General features: G+C 32.7%; 1 protein-coding gene across 1 annotated transcript in view; it reads left to right on the top strand.

Annotated features, from left to right (window-relative positions):
• Positions 1-19,766, top strand: part of LOC128546081 (trichohyalin-like) — a 33,035-nt gene extending 13,269 nt beyond the window's left edge. The window contains exons 13-25 of the mRNA XM_053544535.1: positions 23-97; positions 912-1,022; positions 1,378-1,452; positions 3,274-3,348; positions 13,037-13,147; positions 13,468-13,551; positions 15,370-15,444; positions 15,609-15,725; positions 16,638-16,721; positions 17,258-17,453; positions 18,442-18,522; positions 19,420-19,492; positions 19,738-19,766. Coding sequence (XP_053400510.1) covers positions 23-97; positions 912-1,022; positions 1,378-1,452; positions 3,274-3,348; positions 13,037-13,147; positions 13,468-13,551; positions 15,370-15,444; positions 15,609-15,725; positions 16,638-16,721; positions 17,258-17,453; positions 18,442-18,522; positions 19,420-19,492; positions 19,738-19,766 — 1,186 coding nt within the window. The remainder of the gene's footprint in view (positions 1-22; positions 98-911; positions 1,023-1,377; positions 1,453-3,273; positions 3,349-13,036; positions 13,148-13,467; positions 13,552-15,369; positions 15,445-15,608; positions 15,726-16,637; positions 16,722-17,257; positions 17,454-18,441; positions 18,523-19,419; positions 19,493-19,737) is intronic.
• Positions 19,767-26,843: the final 7,077 nt, after the last annotated feature.

The raw sequence follows: 26,843 nt of genomic DNA, 5'->3' as shown, positions 1-26,843 counted from the left end.
TATTAAAGTGTTTTTATTGTAGAATAGAAGAAACGGAAATACAAATTGCCAAGTATGAAGAAGAACTCAAGAGAAAAGAAGCGGAATGTCAAGAAAAGTAAATTGTCACAATATGTAGTTTTCCTTTCCTTTTCCACATATGATATTAGGAACAAAATATTTAAAGTAAGCATAATTATTACAAGTTTGAAACCAAGTTATACTATGAAAACGTATACGAATAGAAAGGTATTGTTCAGTCTATACATTATAACATTTTTGTTTTATGCATCAAATCCAGCCTTATGTCCATGCCTCATCGTATCAGGATCGGGCTGTCATTATGATAAAGTAATATCAGGGAATGATTTCAATATCGCTATGCATCTGGTTATTTAATTTATATCTGAAAATTTATATGCTGGCATAATGCAATAGAGAACGTTTCGAGACTTTTTGAGAGTTTTGAGAACTTGAACTTTCTCTTTTTGTTCTAATCCTTAAAATTCTATTGTGGTGTAAGCTTAAAGCTATTCTCTGGATTCAGTGCTCAGTATTATGTAATATGAGATGATATTGTGTTCGAAGTCAGATCGAACCAACGATCTCTGAAATGAACCACTAGAAAAGATTAGACGTTGTCGGAGTTGGTTTGGCAAATTTCAAATCGATGTTTTATTCGTTAAATGTTATTATTGTTAAACAAACGTTGTATTATTATTAAGCTGTTTTCTGTCTTTTGTTATGTTTTATTTTGTAAGCTTATCGTCAGACTCTTATGCTTTTATATTCAAATACGATTTTAAAGAAGCATAAATATTAAATTATGATCAGAATCAAATCAAAACATTGGTACTGTCACTTTTATACAAGTTAATAGCGATATCATGAGCAATGCTTGTGCAAAAGTATACTTTTCTTTCTTGATGCAGAATAAACAAAGATGTGAAAGAAAAAATAGCAGAAAATGAAGAAATAACAAAGAGAAAAATAAGGAGATACGAAGAAGAAAGTAAAAGAAAAGAAGCAGAGTACACGGAAAGGTAAATTACTGTGTAGCAACATATACTTATTGACAAAATATTTACAATTAACCTAATTACTTTAAGCGAATTACTCAATTATCAATTTAATATCAACACACAAGTTCGTCATTTTTAACCATTTAGAATGAAATATGTATTCACTGATTCACTCGGAACTGTAAAATAACTTACAACAGAAATTTTGATAAATCCACGAGATTACGAACAGAGAATCATATCAGATTTTCTTTTATGCATTGTTTTAATTCACTTCGGTCTCACATATACATGTATTAGGAAATCACTTAAAATAGAGCTATGTCCGTTAGTTACTTTGTTGGGGCATCAATAGACATCATTATTTCTATTGAAGAATACGAGAGGTAACAGACAGACTTCATGGTCAATTACAGATGGAGACTGAAGCGAAAGAGAATGCTCTACGAAGGTTTTATAGTTTTTTTAATCGTTTATTATTGTTGTTCCTTTTGAAAATTTTCAGTAAGTGTTGTTGTCCTTTTGGGGTCAATTAAAACATGTTAGGGTACATGAGATAGATATTAAAAATGTGGTTTAACAAATTAACAAAGGAAGACAAATTCAAGATAGCAATTTTGAAATATCAAAGTTGGATTTTTTTCGTTGAACATAACCTATTCAATTTATAAAAATAATGTCATAGTGGTCTCACATTAATTACAGGATGGTAATTTGATGGTTATCAGTAAAAATGATCAGTCTAACTTGATAATTAAATAATTTAAACTGCATTGATAAGATACCATTTAGGCACTAAATTAAAATATCTCGTTGATATTATTGATATTTTGTTGTAGGGATAACGCATGTTTTTTCGTGTTATAACATCTGCAGAATCCCGAGGGATTGGTTGGTGCCCGAGCCCGTTAGGGCGAGGGTACCAACGTATCCCGAGGAATTCTGCAGATGTTATAACACGAAATCAACATGCGCTAACGCTATTCTAGCATAAAACGCGTAAAAAACTGATAAATGAATACATTGTCACTCAACGTCATTAAATTTCCACGAAATGCGCGGGAATGTCTGAGTTGTTTTTTACGTTGACGTCATTTCGTTTTGAATTATCCGTTTTGGGGCCGAATGGCGTTTACGCTTTGCCACGAAACGCGCATATATAAAAAGGTGTTATAACAGCACGCGAGCGCGAGAATCTCCTTGTTAACACACGTTTTCTCTCCTGTTAAAACGCCCCCGAAAAGTGACAATAACAGCAGTTTTATGCTAGAATACGTATTCTAGCTTAAAACTGCTGTTATTGTCACTTTTCGGGGGCGTTTTAACAGGACGTATTCTAGCATAAAACTGCTGTTATTGTCACTTTTCGGGGGCGTTTTAACAGGAGAGAAAACGTGTGTTAACAAGGAGATTCTCGCGCTCGCGTGCTGTTATAACACCTTTTTATGTATGCGCGTTCCGTGGCAAAGCGTAAACGCCATTCGGCCCCAAAACGGATAATTCAAAACGAAATGACGTCAACGTAAAAAAACAACACAGGCATTCCCGCGCATTTCGTGGAAATTTAATGACGTTGAGTGACAATGTATTCATTTATCAGTTTTTTTACGCGTTTCATGCTAGAATAGCGTTAGCGCATGTTGATTTCGTGTTATAACATCTGCAGAATCCCTCGTGATACACTGGTACACCAACCAGTCCTAACGGGGTTCTGCAGATGTTATAACACGAAAAAACATGCGTTATCCCTACATATATGTCAAGTTATATCCTAAAAAGACATATTTTAAACGCGCTTTTTCACATGAAAATTTACTTTCAATAAGATTTTCGAAAATGCCGTTTAGATACATCACTGGTTAATTGTCATCTTTAACAATTTTAATGACATTCATTTTAAAACAAAAATTGGGAAATACCGCTAATTTATTTTATCTATAAGTAAATATTTTAGCACGAGAAACTAATTATATTTCAACTTAAAAATGCTTCAGATATACCAGAAAATTGTCAATTGCTAACAATGACGAAGAACTCGAAAGTGCACAGTTTTGTATCCAATGTCGTGGAGTCGCAGTTCGACCTTTCTAACTTTCATGCCATTTTTTATCGCCCAGCAACAGTCATCGGTAACAATTTGAGCGATCATTCATAGTTATGTCATAAAAAACTAAAGGTGCTATCACTTTGAAGACAAAATTATGCCTATGCCAACTGTTTACGCGAAGAAAAGAAATGTATGTAAGAATTTAACTTCTTTTCCGCATTACAGAATAGAAGAAACAGAAAGACAAATTTCAACGTATGAAGTAGAGCTCAAAAGAAAAGAAGCGGAATGTCAAGAAAAGTAAGTTGTGTTTCCACGAAATGTGAAAAAATATTTAAACTTTGTCTATTTATTCAAGCTGAAGACAAAATGTTGCTATGAAATAAAATACGAAAAGGCATTGTTTAATTCATAGAGTTTCGCAGTTATGTTTCATACATCCACTGTCTAACATCGAATGTATTAATGATTAAGAATAAAGTGTTGGTTGAATAGATCGATATTTTCTCATTATAATATATTTACATTTTGGATACATTTGCCTGTAAAGTATTCGCAATGTATTTAAATAGTCATAAATGTTCTAAAGAAAGGTACAAGATATGTCTAAATTGTAATTTACAGAGTCATTGATTGATCCTTTTTTAAATATCAGTAAAATGAATTTGTTGCATATTATTATTTATTCGATACCAGAGTCTGTCGTAAAATATATGAACGATACAATCATTTTATTGCGCTATGTATCAATAGTGACAGTACGTAAGTCGAATTATCTGTTTATGTGATCATAGATATTTCATATTTTATTGTACATGTATGTCTTTTTTAATATCGGGATATAATTTTGGCGCTGTCCTTCCGTTTGTCCGTCCGTCCGGAGCCATATCTAAGAAGTGGTTTGGAATATTTAAGTATAACTTCATATAAACGTCAACCACTAATACTACAGTCCCTAGGGGTGTTTCGTGTGCAAAAAAGGTCCAGAGTTGATTTATACATCAATTGTAGGGGAATATCTCAACTTTCAGAAAATCTTAGGTGCATTTGCCGCATCATAGTACATTTTAGAAATCCAAGATGGCCGCCAAGATGGCCGCCAAAATTTTACAAATACACTAATTTTCACTTTTGGGTCCTTATCTTATAGAAATACGAATGGATTTTTATTCTGATGTTCAAAAACAATAGAGAACACATTTTGCCACTGATTTAAACCCATTTTTGTCAGTTCTTGAGATATACATCGGAAAAAATATTGAAAATATCGTGAAATTTTCACAAAAAACAGCCAAAAAATGGATATGGTTGTAAATTTTCATTTGTCTTATTTAAAGGTTCGATAATAGTGACCAATTTTAGTGGTTTGTTAAATTCGACAACATTTTTCATTACCTTGATACCATTTGTCTTGTATAATGACACCTCATTGTTCGACTATGGCTAAAATAAGTGGGTGGGGTAAATTGAAGTTTTGCTAGGAATACATTTATTGAAATGTATGAATTTTCAATGATGTTTTTTGTTTCCTCAGTAATATAAAAACGATGTTTGCGATGTTTTTATTGTTACTTACAAATGTGGAGACAAAAATACTATATTTCGTTTAAAATAATAGGTCAGTTGTGGTCGTTGTCATGGTTACAGCAGTTAAATAACGAAAGTACCATTAGAACTGTTCAGGTGAGTTTGGTTTCATGAGAAAGTTAAGAATACTTTATATACTATTGTCTAAATGACAAAATATCGAAAAACTTTAAGATTCATTGTAGCGAGACCGCGAAAGCTCATTTATAAGTGTATAGGCACTCGGACAAACAAAATTTCGGATAACATTTAAAGGTATGTTGAAAGCTTGTGGACACTTATGTGATATTTACTACCCCCTTAGATATTGGCATTGTACATTCCTGATACATTGCTACAAAAGCTCATTGCATTGTAGTATTAAGTTCTTACAAAACCAAACAATGTTCCTGAAGAAAATTTGTGGTTGCTGGTTACAGTTTTATACAGGTAAAAGTTTTGCATAGTGACAATATTGATGTACAATGCCCCTCATTTTGCTGAAATGATATGTATAATATCATATCTGCCATATTAAATTACATAAACTATAGTATCGCATAAATAGTTTTCAGTAGAAGTACATAATGCAAATTTTATTATGTTTGAAAAAGTATACCCTAAAACATTACTTCTATACTTTCATACCAACATTGTAAGAATAATTATAAAAACTGCCTTAATATTAAGAGGACGGGGTAAATATCACTTATAATTCAGTAATAAAATCGATTTGAGGTATCTTTTGAATGATTTTTGAGACACAAACAAGTTCAGAATTTCTATTTTCAGTTTATTGCATTTATCAGGCGTTTAAAACATTTGTTGTGCATATAGATTTCAACACATTACCACATAATCACGGTGTATTACATCAATTATTTTACAATATATACGTACTACCATGTACATGCTATCATGTACAATACAATACCAGTTGTGTACATCATAACATAACATATTTAAAATACTAACATTGTTAACAGGCTTGCATAAATACTACGACTGATACATTGCTACAAAAGGTCATTGCACCAAAAAATGTTCCTGAAGAAAATTCGTGGTTGCGGGTTACAGTTTTATACAGGTAAAAGTTTTGAATAGTGACAGTAGTGATGTACAATGCCATACATTCAACATGTTTCACATTAATTCTAATTCATTCACAAATTACACATGTATTAAGAAATTAAACACACAACATATCTGTATTATTGAGCCACCAGTAACATATATAATATAGAACCTTACGTATTTGTTTAATGAAGTTGCTATTGTATAAGGTTGTCAGTCGAGTTGAGAATATAAACCTATCACACCGTCATATTGGTATGTTAAATGTACATAATTGTGAACAAATGTAAGAGAAATTCAGCTGATTAAATATAAATACATATAAGGCAAAGGGTATATAATATACAGCCTGTGCATATATTTGCTGCCGAAACAACGCAACCTATTTCAAAATCACAGATAAAGTTATCACAATTTGTATACTTTGGAGCATAAACATATTCCTAAATGTCTATAATACAATTTATATTCTGTAAACCATAAGCTACATAAGGTGTAACGTTTTATAGTTCGTTATGCATATCAAAATACACGCATACTAATGAAACAAGGCAGTCTGAAAGACAGCTAAATCCCCCGCCACTATTATGGATAGTGAAAGGGTAAACATTTGACCTTGACCTGTGACCCTGACCTTGAACTAACATGGCTCACTCATTAATTCTGCACATTGTCTTCATGAGGTGATCTTTTGACCCAGGTTTCATGAAAATCCATCAAGGGGTTTAGGCGATACAGAACTCAAACCTATGACCTTGAGTTGTGACCTTGACTTTTGAGTTGACATGGCTGATTTATGAGTTCTTGATGAGGTTATCTGAATGTAGCACGAGTACAGACACCGACCGAAGTATATGTGCACGCAGAGAGTAGCTACTCGGCGGTAGTGAATTTATGTCGATAGTCTTGCTTGTGTAGTACATGGAATATCTCAATTCACCCATTGTTTTATATTTAGAGCTGTTCTCCAGCACTTTACGAGAAACTACTCTGCTCAGTTTGCAATGATTTCTCATCGGTTTTGATCATTTACTGTTTTCAAAAGTCACAAATCGAAGAAGCTGACGTGCGTCTGATTCCACATGCTCTTCGTGCTACGGATTCTGGAGCTAAGCGTATTGTGGCGATTTTAAGTGACACAGCTATTATGGTTCCGGCACTTCACTTCTTCTAAAGGCTAATAGTGGTTTGGCAGAGCTGTGAATACGCACAGGAGTAGGTGACACGACCAGATATATTCCACTACATTTGACTGCTGAAAAGAAGCCGAGTTGTGTCGTGTTCTTCCGGCCGCTCATATTTTGACTGGATGTGATACGACCAATAAAGTAGGCACAAAGCATTTAGCATTGAAGGCATCGCCTGAAACATTCTCTGTCAGACGTTGGGAAAACAATAAATGATAAAAATCGGGAAGAAATCATTGCAAAAACAGAGTGGTTTCTCTTTAAAGTGCTGAAGAACGACTTTGAATATAAAACAATGGGTGAATTGAGATATACCATGTACTACACAAGCAAGTTCACTGCCGCCGAGTAGCTTCGTGCACACATACTTCGGTGTTTGTACTCTTGTTACATTCAGATAAACTGTCTTCAGAATATAGATGTGGATCCAACCCTATATGGATATGAACATTAAAATGGCTCCAGATTATATTTACTGTTACCAGTTAATGACCATCAAAGTGTCCCAGGCAGTATTGTGGAGGTATGTCGATGTAAGAAATGTTCAATCAAACGATGTACCTGCCAAAAAGCTGGAATATCGTGCTTTATATTCTGCCACTGTAGCAATAGCAATTTAGGACCATTTTGAAAAATCCCCATGTACTCGTTTTTGTACCAGTAGTTCTTTAGGGTGTAAAGATAATAACACAGACTTGTGCTGTATCACTTTATTGAAAGAATGTTATTAAGTTTAAATGAAAAAAAAAAAAACACAGGTGGAACAATGTGTTCATTATTTGCCTTTTCCGATAATGCACCATTGCTAAAAACAATGTATGTGAATACTGTTATCAGAGGCTATGTACATGTGTCAACAATGTTGAAATACCCATTATGATATTGGTATTGACACTTTTTGTATTAGTATGCGTATATATGGATATGCATAACAAACTATAAAACGTTATACCTTTCTGTAAGTATGTAGCTTATAGTTTATAGAATATAAATTGTATTATAGACATTTAGGAATATGTACAAATAGTGATAACTTCATCTGTGATTTTAAAATAGGTTGCGAATGTATTTGATACAATTAAGTTGATCAGACAGTAAATATTTGCACAGGCTGTATATTATATATCCATTGCGTTATATGCATTTATATTAAATCAACTGAATTTTTCTTATATTTGTTCACCATTCTGTACATTTAACATACCAATATGAAGCTGTGGTAAGTTTATATTCTCAACTGGTTGTGATAGGGTTGCAACTTCATTAAACATATACGTGAAGTTCTATATGATATATGTTACTAGTGGCTCAATAATACAGATGTATTGTGTGTTAATTTCGTAATCTGTGTGTTTAATTTCTTAATACATGTGTAATTTGTGAATGAATTTGAATTCATGTGACATATGCTGAATGAATGGTATTGTACATCAATATTGTCACTATACAAAACTGTAGCCGCAACCACGAATTTGCTTCAAGAATATTTTTTGCTTTTGTAAGAACTTACTACAATGCAATGAAATTGTGTAGCAATGTATCAGTCGTAGTATTCATGCAAGCCTGTGAACACTGTTAGTATTTTAAGTATGTAATGTTTTGATAAACACAACTGGTATTGTATTGTACATGATAGTCATGTACATGGTAGTACGTATATATTGCTAAATAATTTGTGTAATACATTATGATTATGTGATCATGTGTTGAAATTTATATGCACAACAGATTTTTAAACGCCCAATAAATGCAGTAAATTGAAAATAGAATTTCTGAACTTGGTGCTTCTCAGAAATCATTTAAAGGTTTTATTACTGAATTTTAAGCGCAATTTACCCAGTCCTCTTTAATATTGGGGCCGTTTTTATAATTATTCTTACAATGTTGGTATGAAAGTAACATTTGCATTATATACTTCTACTGAAAAGACATATAAAACATATACCCCAAAACTATTTATGTGGCACTATATTTTATATAATTTAATATGGCAGATATGACATTATACAAATCATTTCCGCAAAGTGCTATGTAAGGGGGTAGTAAATATCACACAAGTGTCTATAAACTTTCAACATACATTTAAATGTTATCCGAAATTTTGTTTGTCCGAGTGCCTATACACTTATAAATGAGCTTTCGCGGTCTCGCTACAATAAATCTTAAAGTTTTTCGATCTTATGTCATTTAGACCATAGTATATACATTATTCTTAACGTTCTCATGAAACCAAACTCACCTGAACAGTTTTAATAGTACTTTCTTTATTTAACTGCTGTAACCATGGCAACGACCACAACTGACCTATTATTTTTAACGAAATATAGTATTTTATCTCCACATTTGTAAGTAACAATAATACTTCGTAAACATCGTTTTTATATTACTGAGGAAACAAAAAAACATCATTGAAAATTCATACATTTCAATAAATGTATTCCTAGCAAAACTTCAATTTACCCCACCCACTTATTTAAGCCATAGGCTATCAATGAGGTGTCATTATACAGGACAAATGGTATCAAGGTAATGAAAAATGTTGTCGAATTTAACAAATCACTAAAATTGGTCACTATCATCGAACCTTTAAATAAGACAAATGAAAATTTACAACCATATCCATTTTTTGGGGCTATTTTTGTGAAAATTTCACGATATTTTCAATATTTTTTCCGATGTATATCTCAAGAACTGACAAAAATGGGTTTAAATCAGTGGCAAAATGTGTTCTCTATTGTTTTTGAACATTAGAATAAAAATCTATTCGTATTTTTATAAGATAAGGACCCAAAATAGAAAATTAGTGTATTTGTAAAATTTTGACGGCCATCTTGGCGGCCATCTTGGATTTTTTAAAACGTACCATGATGCGGCAAATGCACCCAAGATTTTCTGAAAGTTGAGATATTCTCCTACACATTGATGTATAAATCAGCTATGGACCGTTTTTGCACACGAAACACCCCTAGGGACTGGAGTATAAGGGAAAATGCTGCATGTAAAGTTTCAATCAGATTGCCTGAGTAATAGTAGAGTTATGGCCTTTGAAATTAACTATATAGGTTACTATAAACATGGCAATTTCTGATTCGTAACATGTGAACTGTTTGACCTAGAACTATGAAACTTAAATTAAATGTATACCATCATGATGTGGTATTGTATACACAATTTCGTCAGGAACTCTTCAGCAACAAGAGTTATTGCCCTTTAATTGTTAAAAATCTACGTATTTGTACATAACAAACTAGCCAATTGGCAGAATTTCATTAAATGTCTTTCATTTATAACTATGAACATTTATTATCACCATGTGAAATTGTGCACACACATCTACCGCCCTGTTCAAACCATCTACCCCACCCCCACAATATTTTTTTCTCATATTTAAGCCTTAAAGGCCTAGATTCACTACTATATAAGTGCCCCCCCCCCCCCACAAATCCAATATACAACTCCCATCTTATCTGCTGCTTATCAGCGATTATGTAACCGTAACTGATTAGAGGGCAATTAGCACAGCAGGGACCCCAACTAGACCATGAAGATGTGTGCAGTGGAGTTGAAAGAAATTTATTTTTCTTCAGTGAATGTGGAATGATAATATCAATTATTATTTTGATATTATATAGACGATAATAAGTATTACTTTAATGTTATAATAATGATGATAATAATAATAATAATCATTATTATTATTATTGTTATTATTATTATTATTATTACTATTATTTTATTACATAAAGGATGATTAAAGATACAGTAATAATATTGAAAATAATAATGATAATAAAATACAAGTACAGTGAAAACTTCAGGAGTCCTTTGTGCTGACAAACAATATTTTTCTAATTGGAAACTGGTTTTCTTGTATTCATGTAATCAACATTATTTGAACTTAAAATCATCTATACTGAATTTTCATTTTCAGTATGTTGCCAAAAGTGACTTTTTTTCATTCTTTGCTTTGTGACAAAACTTTGAAATGCACATTCTAATTTCAATTTTTAGACAAATGTTATTTACAATATTCTGCAAGCTTTAGATGAGTGAAAGTCACAATTTTCTGAAACATCACAATTCTCCGGACAGACTTTGAAAAAATAAAAACTTGCATATATTTCTTTAAAACTTGCATATATTTCATTATTGTGAAAATAAGTTTCTGATTATCTTATTATTGTGTTTGATCAACAAATATTTTTCTTTACATAGAAATGCCAAAAAAGAAACCTAGTATAACTTTAAAAGTTATCAATTATATATCAGTTTAAGATAAATTACATTGTTTCCCCTTCTCACTAATTGATACACTTGTATGGTAGACTGACTCTCCAATAAACATTGACCCTTGTTAATTGGAACCATACTGTGATGGTCACTAGCCCCCAACTGTGCTGGTGAAGACAGAAATCCCTTGGCCCACTGCCAAAATCTAGGCCTTTAAACCTTCCATGAATATTTATCAACATGCAAAGTTGTACACTTCCCCAATCATAAACCCCACCCCATTTTGTTTTTCAATTTCATTATCCGTCAGTATTATCAACATGTGAAGTTTTGCTATAAACAGGTTCAAAATCAAATCGAGTCTGCAAAAATATTTAGGTCGTGTTTTGGCGACATGTGGTTTTCCACTTTTTTTTCTTTTTTTTGTGCCCTCACCTGGTCACCCCCACCCACCTTTGATGGGACCACGCTATGATTATGATTATTCATGCATCGCTGTGATGATAAGTATTCGTTCATGCGTCGCTGTAATGGGATTGCGCTATGATTACGATTTATCTATTCATCGCTGTGATAGGTTACCGCTATTTATAGCATTCATTCATGCATCGCAGTGTTTGGATTGCCTTATAATTATAATTTAACAAAAAAATATTTTATTAGTCTCTGTATCGGTTTTTCTTTCAGTTGATACGGTATCATGATGAAACAGAAAGGTTATTAGCATACTGATTTTGTTTTAATCGTTTATACAAAATATTTTTATATCGTTCTGTTGTGGTGAAAGTTTACAGTTATTTGATTGCTGGCAGCAATAATATCATATAAGTAATTAAGACCATTGTCGATATTGAGACTGTAGTAGAAGAATTAGCAGACAGATTGCTTCAAATCAAATCAAACAACAAGTTTATTTCAATTACAAGCAAGCTGCAAAATGGTGATGGGGTAGAGAAAGGTGTGGGGTGTTTTGGAAAGGGGTAAAAACTAACATAAATATTCAGAAACCCTCCGGACTGAGTGGTCGACACCTAGCAAATAGATCACCGCTCCCCTCATATTTTTGAGGTCAAAGAAGAATGCACGACCAAAAGATAAGATGTCATCTCAGATCGTTCAACACGACTTTTATGTCGTGTTATTGGGACTGTTTAGTTTCTGAACCTGAAAATTTCAATAATCCCGCTTTCATAGCTTAGGGTGTTGTATAAACCTATTGGATATGGTGCCTGCTTTTTAATTTGGTCTTTTGGCAGTCCTTTTGATATGCAGTCTCCGTAACCTCAGATCCCCTTTCTAAATTCTATTTTGTTTAGTTCTACCAATTGTTTTCTCGTTAAAGGCAAACTCATTATTTTAATTGCGGACCATACGCCGCTTATCATGGAATTACACGCTAATGCATCATTGAAAAGCAAGGACAAATATCAAACATTGAAGGTTCCGTCGTATGAACACATTTGCGGATGTCTCTAAATTGTTTTTTGTACTTGTAGCATGTGTAAATGTTGAGTTTTGCTCAACCCGGAGCTAGAGTGTGTGTGCGGTAGCATGTATTTCAACTACTGCCCATGAACAGGCTGAATCAAACCGAGCCTGTAACATTTCTTTTTTGTCGTGTTGAGCGACCTGTGGAGTTTCCATTTTTTCTATTTTGTCGATTAGGCAAACTTTCAAATTCATGTTTTCTGTTCGTAATTTTATAGGCTAAATGTTTTATATTCCTGTTTATCATCAAATTTCGGCTTTTATAAAAAATAAAGATATCTGCAAAGAAGTATAGATATTGATGTACTTGAAAATAAGGGTGTACTAATCTATATGCTTTATTCATCACACTCAATGGAGAGGTAAAATTTAAATTTATGTACTGTCCCGTTTATATAAAATAACAGACAAAAAGAAATGCATAAGTTTCATTGTCGTTGCAGAATAAACCAATGTTTGAAAAGTACAGCAGCAGATTATGAAGACGAAACAAAAAGAAAAATATTGAGATACGAGGAAGAACTTAAAAGGAAAGAAGCTGGCTACCAAGATTGGTAAACTATACCAATATATGATATATTGATTTTTCAAATGTAACCCTTATATTTTAAGTTAAATTACAAAACATCATTACATAATATCAGTTTCATTTATCCACCTATTAAGAATAAAACTTAATTGTGTGATATGTGCATAATTCACAAGGAAAATTTTAATAAATTATGACATATATAGGCCTATTATCAAATGCACTGAGATCACGAGGTTAGTATTTCTTCAATGCTATGTGTTTATTCACTTCAGAATAACTTCATTTACTTTAAACTTATCACCAGTCAAATATAGATGTGTTACTTAATTTCTGTTTTCAAAGTCAAAAACGAATGCAAGATGAAAACGAAAGGCTTTGTAGTCAGCTGCAAATGGAGATTGGAGCAAAAGAGGATGCTCAACGAAGGTGTTATAATTTTTTAGATTTCGCTTTTTTAATGTTGATTCCTTGACAGTTTTTAGTTCATTTCTTATTCATGTTTGTTTTGAAGTGGTAATTAAATGTGCAACACCGCTCACGCCCCCTAGCATCGGCTTTTAAATCGGAATCTTGCTATAGAAAAATTAATTGTTCCCCATGGTCCCGTGGTACCAGAAGATATAACAACACTGAGCTCAAGTATATATATGAGGAGGCTTTCTAGAGCCACCAACCGGCACTAAAGATTGCTGTGAAAATTAATATCTTTGAAAAGGTCTTTTGTAAGCATGGAACGCAACAAAGCAAAATAATAAGACACTTGGTCTGACTGTGTCTGTTTATTAGAGGTAATGAAATGTACTATGTCTCATCGATAACATGATATTTACAAACATTACTATAAATGAGCCGCGCCATGAGAAAACCAACATAGTGACTTTATGATCAGCATGGATCCAGACCAGCCTGCGCGTCCGCGCAGTCTGGTCAGGATCCATGCTGTTCGCTTTCAAAGCCTTTTGCAATTAGAGAAACCGTTAGCAAACAGCATGGATCCTGACCAGACTGCGCGAATGCGAAGGCTTGTCTGGATCCATGCTGGTCGCAAAGCCACTATGTTGGTTTTCTCATGGCGCGGCTCAAATACATTTAAACGAAGCATAGGGAATTCAACATTTTTGTAAATTCTCAATAGTTCTAGTTTTCATACCAATTACAAATTAGCTCGGAGGTAAAGCATGCTTATGTTCAGGACATCTTTTGCCATTTGGCTTCAAAACTCAGATTGTCGTTTCTGTTTTGCTTCAAAAGTTTAGATCTATGGCACAACGACAAAGAAATATCTGAAGCCGAAATGGCAGATGAGAAAGTTTTAGTATCATATCAAAGATTATATTAGTGGAAAGCATATACTAAAGCGAATGATGAATATAATATCATGTTGATAAAGACATATATACAAATACAAACAAATCCTCACGAGGATTCGAACTGGTACAAAACGATTTGCAGATTTCCAGTTGTTTTCTGCATTTTACCTGACTGAGCTATTTTGCCGTATACATATTGCACAGTTGAAATGAAACCAATACTGATATCTGCATGTCAAGTAATGTAAAGGGCAATATGAATTGTTATTTTATCAGTTATCATGAAACGGACGCATCCTCTCGTTTGCGCGGGAAATACGATATCATTGGGGATTAGTAATAAGTCAAATTCTGTATTAAAATTAAGATAACTTGGGTTGCATTTATAAAATTGTAGGTTCTCGCAAGTGATGCTCTTAAGTACTTCAGTTATTGTATATTTTAACTTTTCATGATTGTGGTGACAGCATAAAGTTGTTTGAATATCTGGATTCCTGGAAAAGCAATGTTGTCGTATAAGATGTTATTATTACCGAAGTGGGACCGAACCAACAACTGTTTACATCTGGATTGACCAGTTTAACCTTAACCGCTATAGCACGGCTCCCCTCTTGCTTTTTTAGCAAAGAAGAATACTCAACGAAATGATAAGAAAGTCTCAAAATTGGTTAGGCAAACGTGTAATTCCATTAGTGGTCCTAGAACATTAGGTTTTCTTCGCAAAATTTTATTATTTTTCATTTAACTTTTATTAGTTCCAATTTTGTACTGCAACAACAAAAAATGGGTAATGAATTGAGTGTTTGTCTTAATTCAGCTCGGTTATTAACTACTCTAGGTGATGTTACTTTTGAAATGAAATTATGGATATGCCTACTATTTACAAGATGGAAAGAAATATGTGTAAAGTTTGAAACTTTTTCCTTTATTACAGAACAGAAGAAGCGGAAAGAACACTTGAAGAGTATGAAGTAGAACTCAAAAGAAAAGAAGTGGGATATCGTGAAATGTAAATTATCACAATATGATTTTCCACATATTACCTGAAGCCTTAAGCTGACGATGAACATATACTATTAAAACGAATAGACTGATAAAGTTAAGATTTCGGTACTTTCCTTTAATAGGAAGGTTGAAAGAAATGAGTGTGCATTAAATATAACTTTCTTTTAGGTGCAGAATAAACGAAGATATGGAAAGAAAATTACAAAAATATGAAGAAGAAACAAACAGAAAAATATGGGGATACGAAGAAGAAATGAAACGAAAAGAGATGGACTACCAAGAAAGGTTAATCATTAAAAATATAATTTTGACAAAGTATTTAAATTTAGCCTAAATATTTTAAGCGAAATCCCGACATTCATCAACTTTTTTTTTCACGAAGGAAGAATAAGATATGTTTTAACCATTTACTGATCTACATGAAAGGTAATTTACTTTAATTGAAGTAACTAAGAAATCCACCTGCGGAAGCATCCTTTATTCTGTATTTGCCTGAAATAAGACGGCAGTATGCAAGAAAAGAGTTATAGATATTAGTATTGTTACTCCCCTGTGATGCTAAACACATGTTTAAAGTTTCAAAGCTATAGCTTTTACGTAGACAATAAAATGCATCTAAAATACATATCTTTATTACCAAAAGGTTTATATTTACATGAAAATGCACTATATGCTTGATCTGCAATTTTTTTAAGTTAAAAGGACCACAATTCTTGCAAAATGTAGTTTAGTGTTATGGTCATTGAACAACTTACTCGCCTAAAAATGATAATCAAATTGACAACGGTTCAAAGTTTCCACTCTTCTTGTGCAGCAGAAAATTTGACCTATACGTACAAAAAGGGTCATATTATGACAAAATGCAAGTGAGGGTTACTTACTCACCTTATGATGATGAACAAGTGTATAAAGTTTCAAATGTTATATAGTTTTTAAGAAAATCAGGGCGATAAAGTGACGAGAATATTTTGTAGGTCTAAAACAGATATGTACTGAGATCACAAACAGTAGCAAGAATCTACGTACTTTTCAAATGACCATCGTAGTTCACTAAACGAAATGAAATATCTTGCAAGTATCAAATTGTGAACAAGGTTTATAGCTTGGAGTGATCCAGCAGTTTTATGATCATCCGTGAAATAGTTATAAATTCGCTTGTCTGAGGGGCCATAAACATCTTAATTTCTATTTTCAAAGCCAAAGAAGAATGTACAACGAAATGGAAAGGCTTCGTGGTAAACTGCAGACGGAGACTAGCGCGAAAGAGGATGCTCTACGAAGGTTTTATAGATATTTTAAATTCTGGTTATCGTTGTTGTTTGTTTGATATGCATGACTTAAACGGAAAACTAAATACTCAAACCAGACGGAATTAGTGCTTTATTGCATTAAATGAATCAGGACTTAGATAAAACCAGCGTAAACTCTTATTGACCTAGAGCAGCGGCGTTATAACATTGTGACGTCATAGAACGTGGCGTCGTACACAGTCAATGATTATAATACAAGAAAAATATATAATACCAATTTTAATAAACAAATATTGCCTTTAAGGTTCGGTCAATATTAGGATTTATTAACATGGGAAAAGGGATATCGACCTCACTAAAACGCAATAATTGCATAATATATCAATTCAGAAGTATAAACAAATTGAAAAAGATGTCTGTCCTGCATCGATTTAAATAATACTTAAGTTTTATAATCATATAAGCACAAGTTGTCTATGCCATTTGTACCATTCAACTATTTTGTGTGCACTAATAATTTATACCGAAGATCTTTACACAGTACTTCTGTGATATTTCTTTAAAAAGGTTCAGTTCAATGGCTTCAAGCACATTGCGGGACAACAACCCTAACATCACTGACCTTAGTGACCAGAACAGACCCACTAAAATAGCAGAGCGTTTGTCAGAGTTGTACGACAATCAGTGGACGGATGCATTTGATGCACTAGAGAGCTCTATGCCGGAAAGACAGATAATTCAAACTCTGCTGGACACTTTAATGGTAAACACGAGACAAAAGAGAAATACTAAAAAAATACAAAATTATTGTTCACAAAATAGAAATTTGGTAAGGTAAAGTTGCATAGGAAGCATTTGACAAAACAGTGTCGCTAATGAAAAGGTAAATCACAATTGGAATATAATTAGAAACTTAAAGCAGACGCAGTCCTTGATACGTCAATCATCAAAATGCTTATCTAAAAAAGTACACAAACAACAAATGTATAACTTGCCAGTGTATAAAGCACTACCATATAATTGCAGTATTTAACAAATGTATGTTCAAACAAAGTTTAAATATCTAATGATATGATAAAGCATTCCATTAAAAGATGAATATAACATACTAGTATCATTAAATGCATTATAAAAGGGCAATATATATGGAGGTATCACAATCATGTACAAAACAAACGAGCATAAAGCAATTTGAAAATAGGTCATTGCCATTGATGGCTAGTTACCTGAAATATATGAGAACTTGGGGATTTGGTTCGTGTTTGTTCAGTTCACATTTTTCTTATAACAAATAGAAGGAAAACTATAAATATTTTCTCAGCGAACTAAGATCTGATGCTGGTGACAGTAAAACAAGAATGTTGAAACAATTGTAGTATCACAACTCAAATATACCCTTAAAGTACTACCAACATTACTTTTAGGATTTCACTTTATTAGGTACGAGGTAATAGTTTGCTCACCTAATCCATAATCATGTAAGTATATGGGTTAATCATCAAATATTGAGTCACTCTTTTTAACAAATTCTGGAATACAGAACTCCTTTTGTTTCACAAAACACGATTAAAATGAACGCAATATTAAATACCAAGTACAAAAATGACAGTTACAATATAGTGCGCATGATATATAATAGTGTGCATGATATTAATTAAACATTTTACAATTGTATTTTCTGGGGTTTTAGTAAACTTTTGACATTGGTGCACACGCAAACCCAATTTCACATTTTTATATTTTATCTGCAGAATGCGTATGAAGAATGTTGCAAACTTTCGAGTGAAAATTTCTACGAGAGGATCCAAAACTGCATTGAGTCTCCACTTGGGGTATGTTATGATTATATTCAAGTAACTTTCAGCTTTGGCAAAGCTATAATGACCGATGAAGTAAGATCGTCGCATGAATAAATATTTTAATGGATTTGACGGATAAATGAAAATAAACGCAAAACAACATACAGTTTTCACTCAGTCTTATTCCACCATGAAATATAATTTTAGTTCACCTTTATACATTTAACTTGAAGACACCAAAGTTTTGTTTTTTTTTTTCGTTTTTTTTTTAATTACACCACATACAGAACAACTGCGTGCAAGAATGGTTCAAAAAGGTACCTTAGAGTAGTTACTTTACATTTCCCGCTGAAAAATTTACAAATTCTTTTGTTAGATACCAAATCAAAGGCACATAAAGAGGTTATACGTTTGAACATTCGAAAATGCAGAAGTTTTCTATGTCTCCGATCATCGACGCACGATTTAAAAAGCATATTTGTGGCCTGTTTGTTTATCGTTGTTGTTGTTTTTTGTTGTTGTTGTTGTTTCTCTTCTTAAGCATAATCTTACAAAATATAAATTGGATATTCCAAAAAGTAGAATTTGTATCGTTAAACGAGAAAGCAAACAATCAATGCAGTGCATTTAAAAGTAATACAAAAACATAATCAAATAAATGACATTCACTCAAAGACTTAAAAAAAATCCTCATCTGAATATTTGATCTAAGAAGACTTTTCGTTCAAATACAAACATCTGTGCAACCGTTTCTACAGACCTTTTCTTTCATACTCAGTCTGTCAGACTCTTTCTGAACGGACTGTTACGCCCAGGAAGCTTGCACATGTTTCTCTTTTTATCCCCTCACTTCGTTTTAACCTGCATGCTATAATAGGGTTATCACTTAACCCAGGTATAACATTGTCTTTGTGTACCTTTTATGTTTAGCCGAATAGCAGTCCATCGACGGCAGTTGTCTTACCTGAACAGTTAAAAACAGCAAAATTAAAGAATTTCGCAAGTCCCCCCCCCCCCCCCCGAGCAGCACTTGTTATAAAAGACCTGGAAAGGGAATTAAAAAATTATTTCCATGTTCAATGTTATTTGAAATTTTAATAAAATTTTGATATTTATGTTTATTTTATCCTATTTTTATTAATTCTGTCTCCTCGCGCATACGTTTTGATATGATTGTCTGAGACTGAGCTGTAAACGCATTGCGTTATTAATAAATATTATACATTTATGTTTTTTTTTCTCATACAGGTTATTACACCAAAACTTCAAATACCTAACATACATTTAGATGCAATGCAAACGTACTTATCGCAATGTGTCTGGATTGGATGGTTCTGTGCCGTCCAGGATCCTCCACTGGTGTTGAGTATATCTTCGTCAAGTAAGTTTGACACCAGCTGTTTCAAGGAATACACAAAACGCGGCCCATACGTTCAGTTTGTAGTCTGGCCTGCTTTACTGCTACATGCACAAGGCGCTATGTTATGCAAAGGTATTGCACAAGGTTGTGATTGTCCGCCGGAGAAATAAACTGCGCTAACCTAACAGCAGGCTTACAGACATCAAGTCGACAAGACACTACGCACTGATAAAGTTGACATCTTTAGAACACAGCCTAAATTATTATACGAATGCGAGGCATGTCTAAACAACAAGTTCAAAGTTTAGAATCGCCATATGCTTATACTGGTGGATGAAGAAGAGGTACACACGATTCATTCGTCATCAATTGCATTTCTTCTTCAAGAACAGACTTTAGGGTGCGTTTTTAATGTATGCCGGTTTACAACAGTATACTTTTATTGCGGCTAGAGAATATTTACGAAACATAACGATTTAGTTTTTATCGTTTTACTGTAGTCATAGTAATATGTTTTTGTTTTTGTTTCGTGTAGAAGTGAGTAGTACTATTAAAGAATGTCATCAACAATACTATTTGTATAAAATCTATTATATATCGTTTTAATTTTGTCACGCTGAGCCAATTTCGTCAATACACATGTAAACATATCACTTCCGGATTATTTTGTGTCATTTTGTTTTTAAAAGTTCGTTTTAACAAGTCAAAACTTTAAAGGCTTTGCCAAGGTATAATTACTACTGAAAGAAAGTACGTATAAATTCTTCTTTCTATGTGCTTTAGCTTGTAATTAATCACGTAGTGAATACCAGTTCTTACAGTTTGATTTTTGTGCTACTATAACTATTTCTATTAAGTACTAGCATTTAACTGAGTGAGTGAGTGAGTTGGGTTTTACGGCGAATCGACACAAAATGGCATTTAACTGAGAGCCCAAATGAGCCAAATCTAGTTTTCATCAGCACTGCATGTATGTACATGTTAATGTTTCAGAAGCTGTATACATATATTTGTAGTTGTGATGTATTTTATTTAAGAAATTTAACGCGCTGTGGTTATATATTTGCCTGTATTTAATAATACTGCCAATACATTTTTTTAAACGTGATTCATTTCTAACATTTACAAGATTTGTTTCATTTATTTTTATTTTTTATTTTTTTTATTCAGTGCTTAAACGTTTTAGAATGTACAGACCTCTTTAAGGATGAAATGCCTAGTCATGCGGTTGTTCTTATGTCATATTCATAAGGAGAAAGAAAAAACAAGTACATTATATCTGTTTGACACGTGTTGCAAATAATTGATAGCGAAAATGTGTTATAATTCTTAATGAAAACCTATATTCACAAATAATAGTTTTGTGTGGTTGTCTGCGAAAACCAGCCGTGATACTTTAAAACAGAAGAGCTGATTCCTTTTGTATTTACAGTACATTTAATTGAAGTGTATTTTAACTTTAGCTGCTTTTTTAGATAGGTGGAAGTACAAGAATATTTATGTTACACCGTGCGCAAATATTTTAGTATATAATAATAGAAGAATTAATCTTTGCAGTTCACATCTGATTAAGGTTCTAGGTTTTAAGAAATTTCAAGGTGCTTAAATAATTCTTTAGTCTAATTTCTAATTTTTCGGTAGGACTGTCGCACTTTTTATCTGTAAATATTTGCAAGTGTAGCTCAGTTTACCACATATCTGTTATAACGTGATTGTTGTATTTGAATTAACCTTTCAATGTACATGTCTTGCATTAGCTGACTCATCATTTTGAATAGTTTTAAACTAAAGTATATTTTTGGGAGCTTTTGTGTTTTCGTTTGTAGGATTAACATTATATTACAGTGTAATAATTATTTTTGTTGACCATATAATATGACTGAATATTGAAAAGTTCTATTGTAAGTTCTTTGTAACGCTGTTAAAGATTGACTGATTGCATATATTGAACCTTATGTATTTATGTTTTTCGGCGAACGCCGTCTAAGAACGAATTCATTACCTATGCCACGTGACTTCAGTTTGCAAATCAAACTACTTGATAACGGATTATAGATAATTTATCAAAATGGAAGATTTATGCAACACTCTGCCTGATTGGACGAAAGTGTCAATTTCTTTCACTCTGTTGATTGTGCTACGCTGAGTGAAATGTAGACAAAGCGTTTATCTTAAACGACGCTGTTCACAGTTTTAAAGCTAACTTTGGCTCAGTATATTTAGCAAGAATATTGATTTATCTCAAAATGATAAGTAAGTTTAATAAATATGATAAAAACCTGTTCAAATACCAACATATATCAAATTAAAGAAAGAGCTGAATACGGTCTGCGTATCACATGAATAAGAGTGTGAAAAGAGTCTTTTATGTAGAGAAGTGCTTTTTAAAAGATTTTCCTTGTTATAATTGTCGTCTGTATATGAAAAGGTTTCTTGCTTTTGTGACTTATTCAGATTGCATATTAAAATGAATACTTGTTTGCTTTGATATATTTGTTATAAATTATTTAACTGATTTATTATATATGAATATTTTTCTTTAGTATGGTATGCAAATATTGAACTCAGTTGAAATCTGTTTTATTATGTATTATGCTATATAATGACTGAATCTCATTACACTGAAATGAAGGTGCGCTGCATACATTTTATCTATGTGATATGACTACGGTCAAACTTTGCTTAAAAAACAGAAATATTGAAATAATTACAACTGTATGTTTTGCTTGACCTTCACTTTTTTATAGGTGTGACATCATTGTCCAAAGATTCATGAATAGCGGATATGCATTTGTTAAAGCGGGATCAGTTGGCCTATTTTAGAAATAAATAAAAATAATAAATAAAAAAATGCTTTAATTGATTTTTTCTCATGTATTCTAATCAAACTTGATTTGTAGCATCTTTATTAGGCCCGCAGCCAACTTTGTTCAGCTGAGACATTTGACCCCTTTTAGGGGCTGCTAGAGCTAAAACTAGAAATGCCTTTATACAGCGTCTCATGAACAGCTTGGTGGATCTTTGTCATACTTGGTCTGGAGCATCATTATAACGTCCTCTTCCAAATTTATTTATATAGGAACTTGGGCCCTATAAGGGACCACTATAGCTAAAAGTAGATATGCCTTTCTTCGCATTAACCACAAAAATGTAATGGATTTTTATCAAACTCGATGTGTAACAATATCGTAAGGTCTCCTGCTATTTTGTTACAAATGGGGATAGGGACCAATTTAGCTAAAAATATAAACACGTTTAATGACCTCTTCTCATGAACCGCTTCATGAATCTTCATCAAACTACTGCTGTAATTATTCGTCTAAGGATAAACGAAACAAAGTGGCAACCCTACGAAACCTTTGCGAAAAATTAAAAGAGAACCGTTTAAATTGTTAAAGTGCGGTGTTTAGTTTTGCAATTTGAAAAATGTTAGACGAAAGATGAATGTTAGATGAACAATTCATAAACTTCTTTCCTTATTACAATTCGCCGACCATCATGTTTAAAGATATTTCTTGTTACTCATATTAGTAAATAGTTGCGACTATAACAAGCTATATATGTTGAATATTGAACTTGATGTATTTCCGTTTGTTGGGTGTAACGTCGCATCGTCGGATCGTTGGTCATATGGCAACTTTCCAGCTTTTGATAGTGGATGAAAACCTCAGGTGCTCCTCCGAACATTATTTCAGGCACATGCGGGCACCTGAGGGCAACTAACACGAAGTCAGCAACCTTAACCACTAGGCCACGGAGGCCCCTCGTTTCAATATCAGTAATATAAGTTAGTTCGTTTTAAATTAATATTCTTACGACAGGCTTTATCAGAATTTGTGGAAGATATTCGAAATGAAGATGAAACCCAAAACGTATATGTTACAAACTGAATCTCTGCAACATAAAAATACATGTTATTATCCGTTTCAACCGCATCTGCATTTGCTTCTTAACAGAGTGCGATTGTGTCTTATTAATGAAAGACTTGCTATGTATCTTATGTAGTATAATATGTACAAGATGTTTTTATTATACTTTCTTTTTCATAGCGAAATGCAAATTGAGTAAATAGAAATCTTCAAAACGTATATACGATCAAACACTTACAATTTCATTTCTTTTAGAAATATATCTTTAGCATTTCCAATATTAAATTGGAATGTTCTTCTTATGATTACTCTAGCTGCGAATATTTCCCGTGCCCAATCAAAACTTCAAGTCCATCAATAGTTTTTTCATTTGACTTGACAAACAGCCTTAATGTTAATTTGTTCTTGAAATTACCTAAATCATGACTGGTATGAAACATGCAAGTTTAGCAACTAAAAGCATATCGCACAGCAAGAACATTTAATGCAATTTACAACTCATTAATGGCATTTTCTACCGATAAGAGTGGAATTAAGGGAAAAAGGTTTCTGAGTGGCTAGATGATAAAAAAGCCCACTTGTCCCATCGAATGAAAGATAATACTCCGAATTAGGATGGTAATTGCCGTTGTCTGTGACATTTTCATTGCGTATCTAAGGACTTTATGTTACTTGCCCACGTCAGTTGTCTGCTTCTCAAAAATCAGAGAACCATTGACATTTAAAACAAATATGTCAAATATGAATACATGAAAAAAAATGCACTCAAAATTATGCATCCTATACAATTTGCCAGACGTCTTAAAATCGTTACTTTTGTGGAATTAAGAACATTTTGGTAAATATCACATTTTATGAAGTTTAGTATTGTCTCATAAGTTTATGAAACATTTGCTTTTAAAATTATTAAATATTCTGTGAATACTGTACATTATCTCGAATACTTAGAACTGTAATTATAAATACTATTGAACTCTAGTTGTAGATAGAACTCATTAGCAAAACTACAGTTACTTCTTCACTGTATATTTCCTTCAGGGAATCAGATCATTTGATACACAGATGTCTGAAAACAAGTTTTAAAATAGTTTTAGTTCAAATTTATTTATGCTAAAATCAACAATTCGTAGTACGGCAAATGTCAAAAAGCAGGATTTTGGTAAGAATTGTACACTAATTATTAGATTCTGTAACTTAGTATATTTTATGCATATTGCGCAACCTAGCGTACTCAGTTGTAATGTTCAAAAAACAAATGAAAACATCAATGTTGTTCCGTTCTAACCACATACATGTAGTTTGTCTGGCAAATAAATGTCGGTGATATGCGGGCAAAGCTTTCCTGCTAAGTAACAAAATAGCATTTCTCGAAATAAAGAATCAAAGTTAAAGTTAAACATTGCTGGATCAGGATAAGGGTTGATTTGATGCAATCGCATTGAATAGGTTAAACAACTTTTTGTGCGGCGTTCTGACTAAGATCATCCTAACTGCCAGCGGTAGTTCAGAGATTTCGGTAAGTTTATACAGACATTGATTGCATGGTTTGGTTTACGAAGTATTAACTATTTTTCAACATTATATTTAATCGTTTCTGTTTCGTTTTTTTTACGGCGCGACAGCATGACAATGTTTACATCAAAAAATTGATGTCTACGCATGTGCCGAGGCTAACTGTGTTATTTTTATTATTGTTAAATGTCGTTGACGACAGTTACTAGATTTGTGATATTTCCATTCAAAATCTTTGAAAGTACGCCGAGATTCACACTTTGCACTGCTTCAGAATTGAAAACAAAATTATTTGACCTTGTACAAGTAGAACAAACTTTTACTTTAACGAAACTTAATTGCTCTCTGGAAAAAGCTTTAACGCAATGATTAATTCGGTTTATAATAGATCTTGGATTGTTTTTGCGGGTGCTTCATATAAATTTAGGTAGAAAATAGATTCAGGAGTCAAATTTAATTTGGTAGTATGCATGACAACGTATTTACCAATTATGTAAATCTCCGTGGCTCACTAAATCACTTCGCCACGCTAACAATAGGTGCCATCGTGTCACTACATACTTACAGGGATTATGTTTGGATCGATGTTAGGCCTTCTTGTAACACTGTGATTTGTATATAGTTTACTACGAAATATACAAGTTGTTCTTGTACGATTGTTTTTATTTTCAAAAGATCGATTATTCTTACGCTCAGACTATATTTGTCAAAGCAGTCCCAATGTAATTGATTCGCAGTTAAAAATATCAAATGATAAATGATATTCATACTAACAAAATGTTTTTATTACATTTCGATTTAAGCAGACCAGTCTATAGCTTGTTTATCGGTTTTTATTCTCGAATTACATTGTTAACAGGCCAAAACATTTTTTTCATGTTATGACGCAGACGACATTAAACAAATTTGATTTGCGGAAGTTTCCGCAGAATGTTTGCTAGACATTTTGGAACACAGAGACATGTCATTGAACGAAAAGGAAATGGCATCAGATACAGAAGAAATAGGGAGATTGCTTAACAAATGTGTTATGTTATGAAACACAAATTATTATGTGGGTATCCACTGTCATTAAGAGGTTACCGTTTCAATTGAAAGTTGTTTCCTTTTTTCGCCATCCGTTCTAAAAGAATATTTTACTGGTTGCAGATGCGAATTCTGTAAAAACTGTGAAAGTGGTTACGTTTTTGGTTATGTATTTAAACTGAACAATAACATTAATATAATTATAATTAAGTAATTATCCGTAGATAAAATAAATTAATATGTTACATTACTGGTTCCTAAAAACGCATTAGAGTAATACTCTGTAATAGATTGTCGGGCATGAAATAATTTATTTAAAAAATACTAACCCTGTGAATGTACGTATGGCTCCATTCATCATGGGAGTGTTTAAGGGATATATGTGGTAAAATGTCCTATCAGCATATTCGTTGTAAAACTTTTCTGGAATCTGAGGACAAATATGATATCACTGGTGAAAGTACAGTAAATCTTTGTTAATGCTTAATGTATCTTATCACAATAAATAACCCTTATTATTCAAATAGGAGAGTTTGTAAATATTTATTGTCGTTACCATGTATTAAGAGAAACGAATCACCAATAAT

This window comes from Mercenaria mercenaria, chromosome 5, assembly GCF_021730395.1.
Source record: "Mercenaria mercenaria strain notata chromosome 5, MADL_Memer_1, whole genome shotgun sequence".
NCBI lineage: Eukaryota > Metazoa > Mollusca > Bivalvia > Venerida > Veneridae > Mercenaria > Mercenaria mercenaria.
This window is presented reverse-complemented; position numbering and strand designations above follow the sequence as displayed.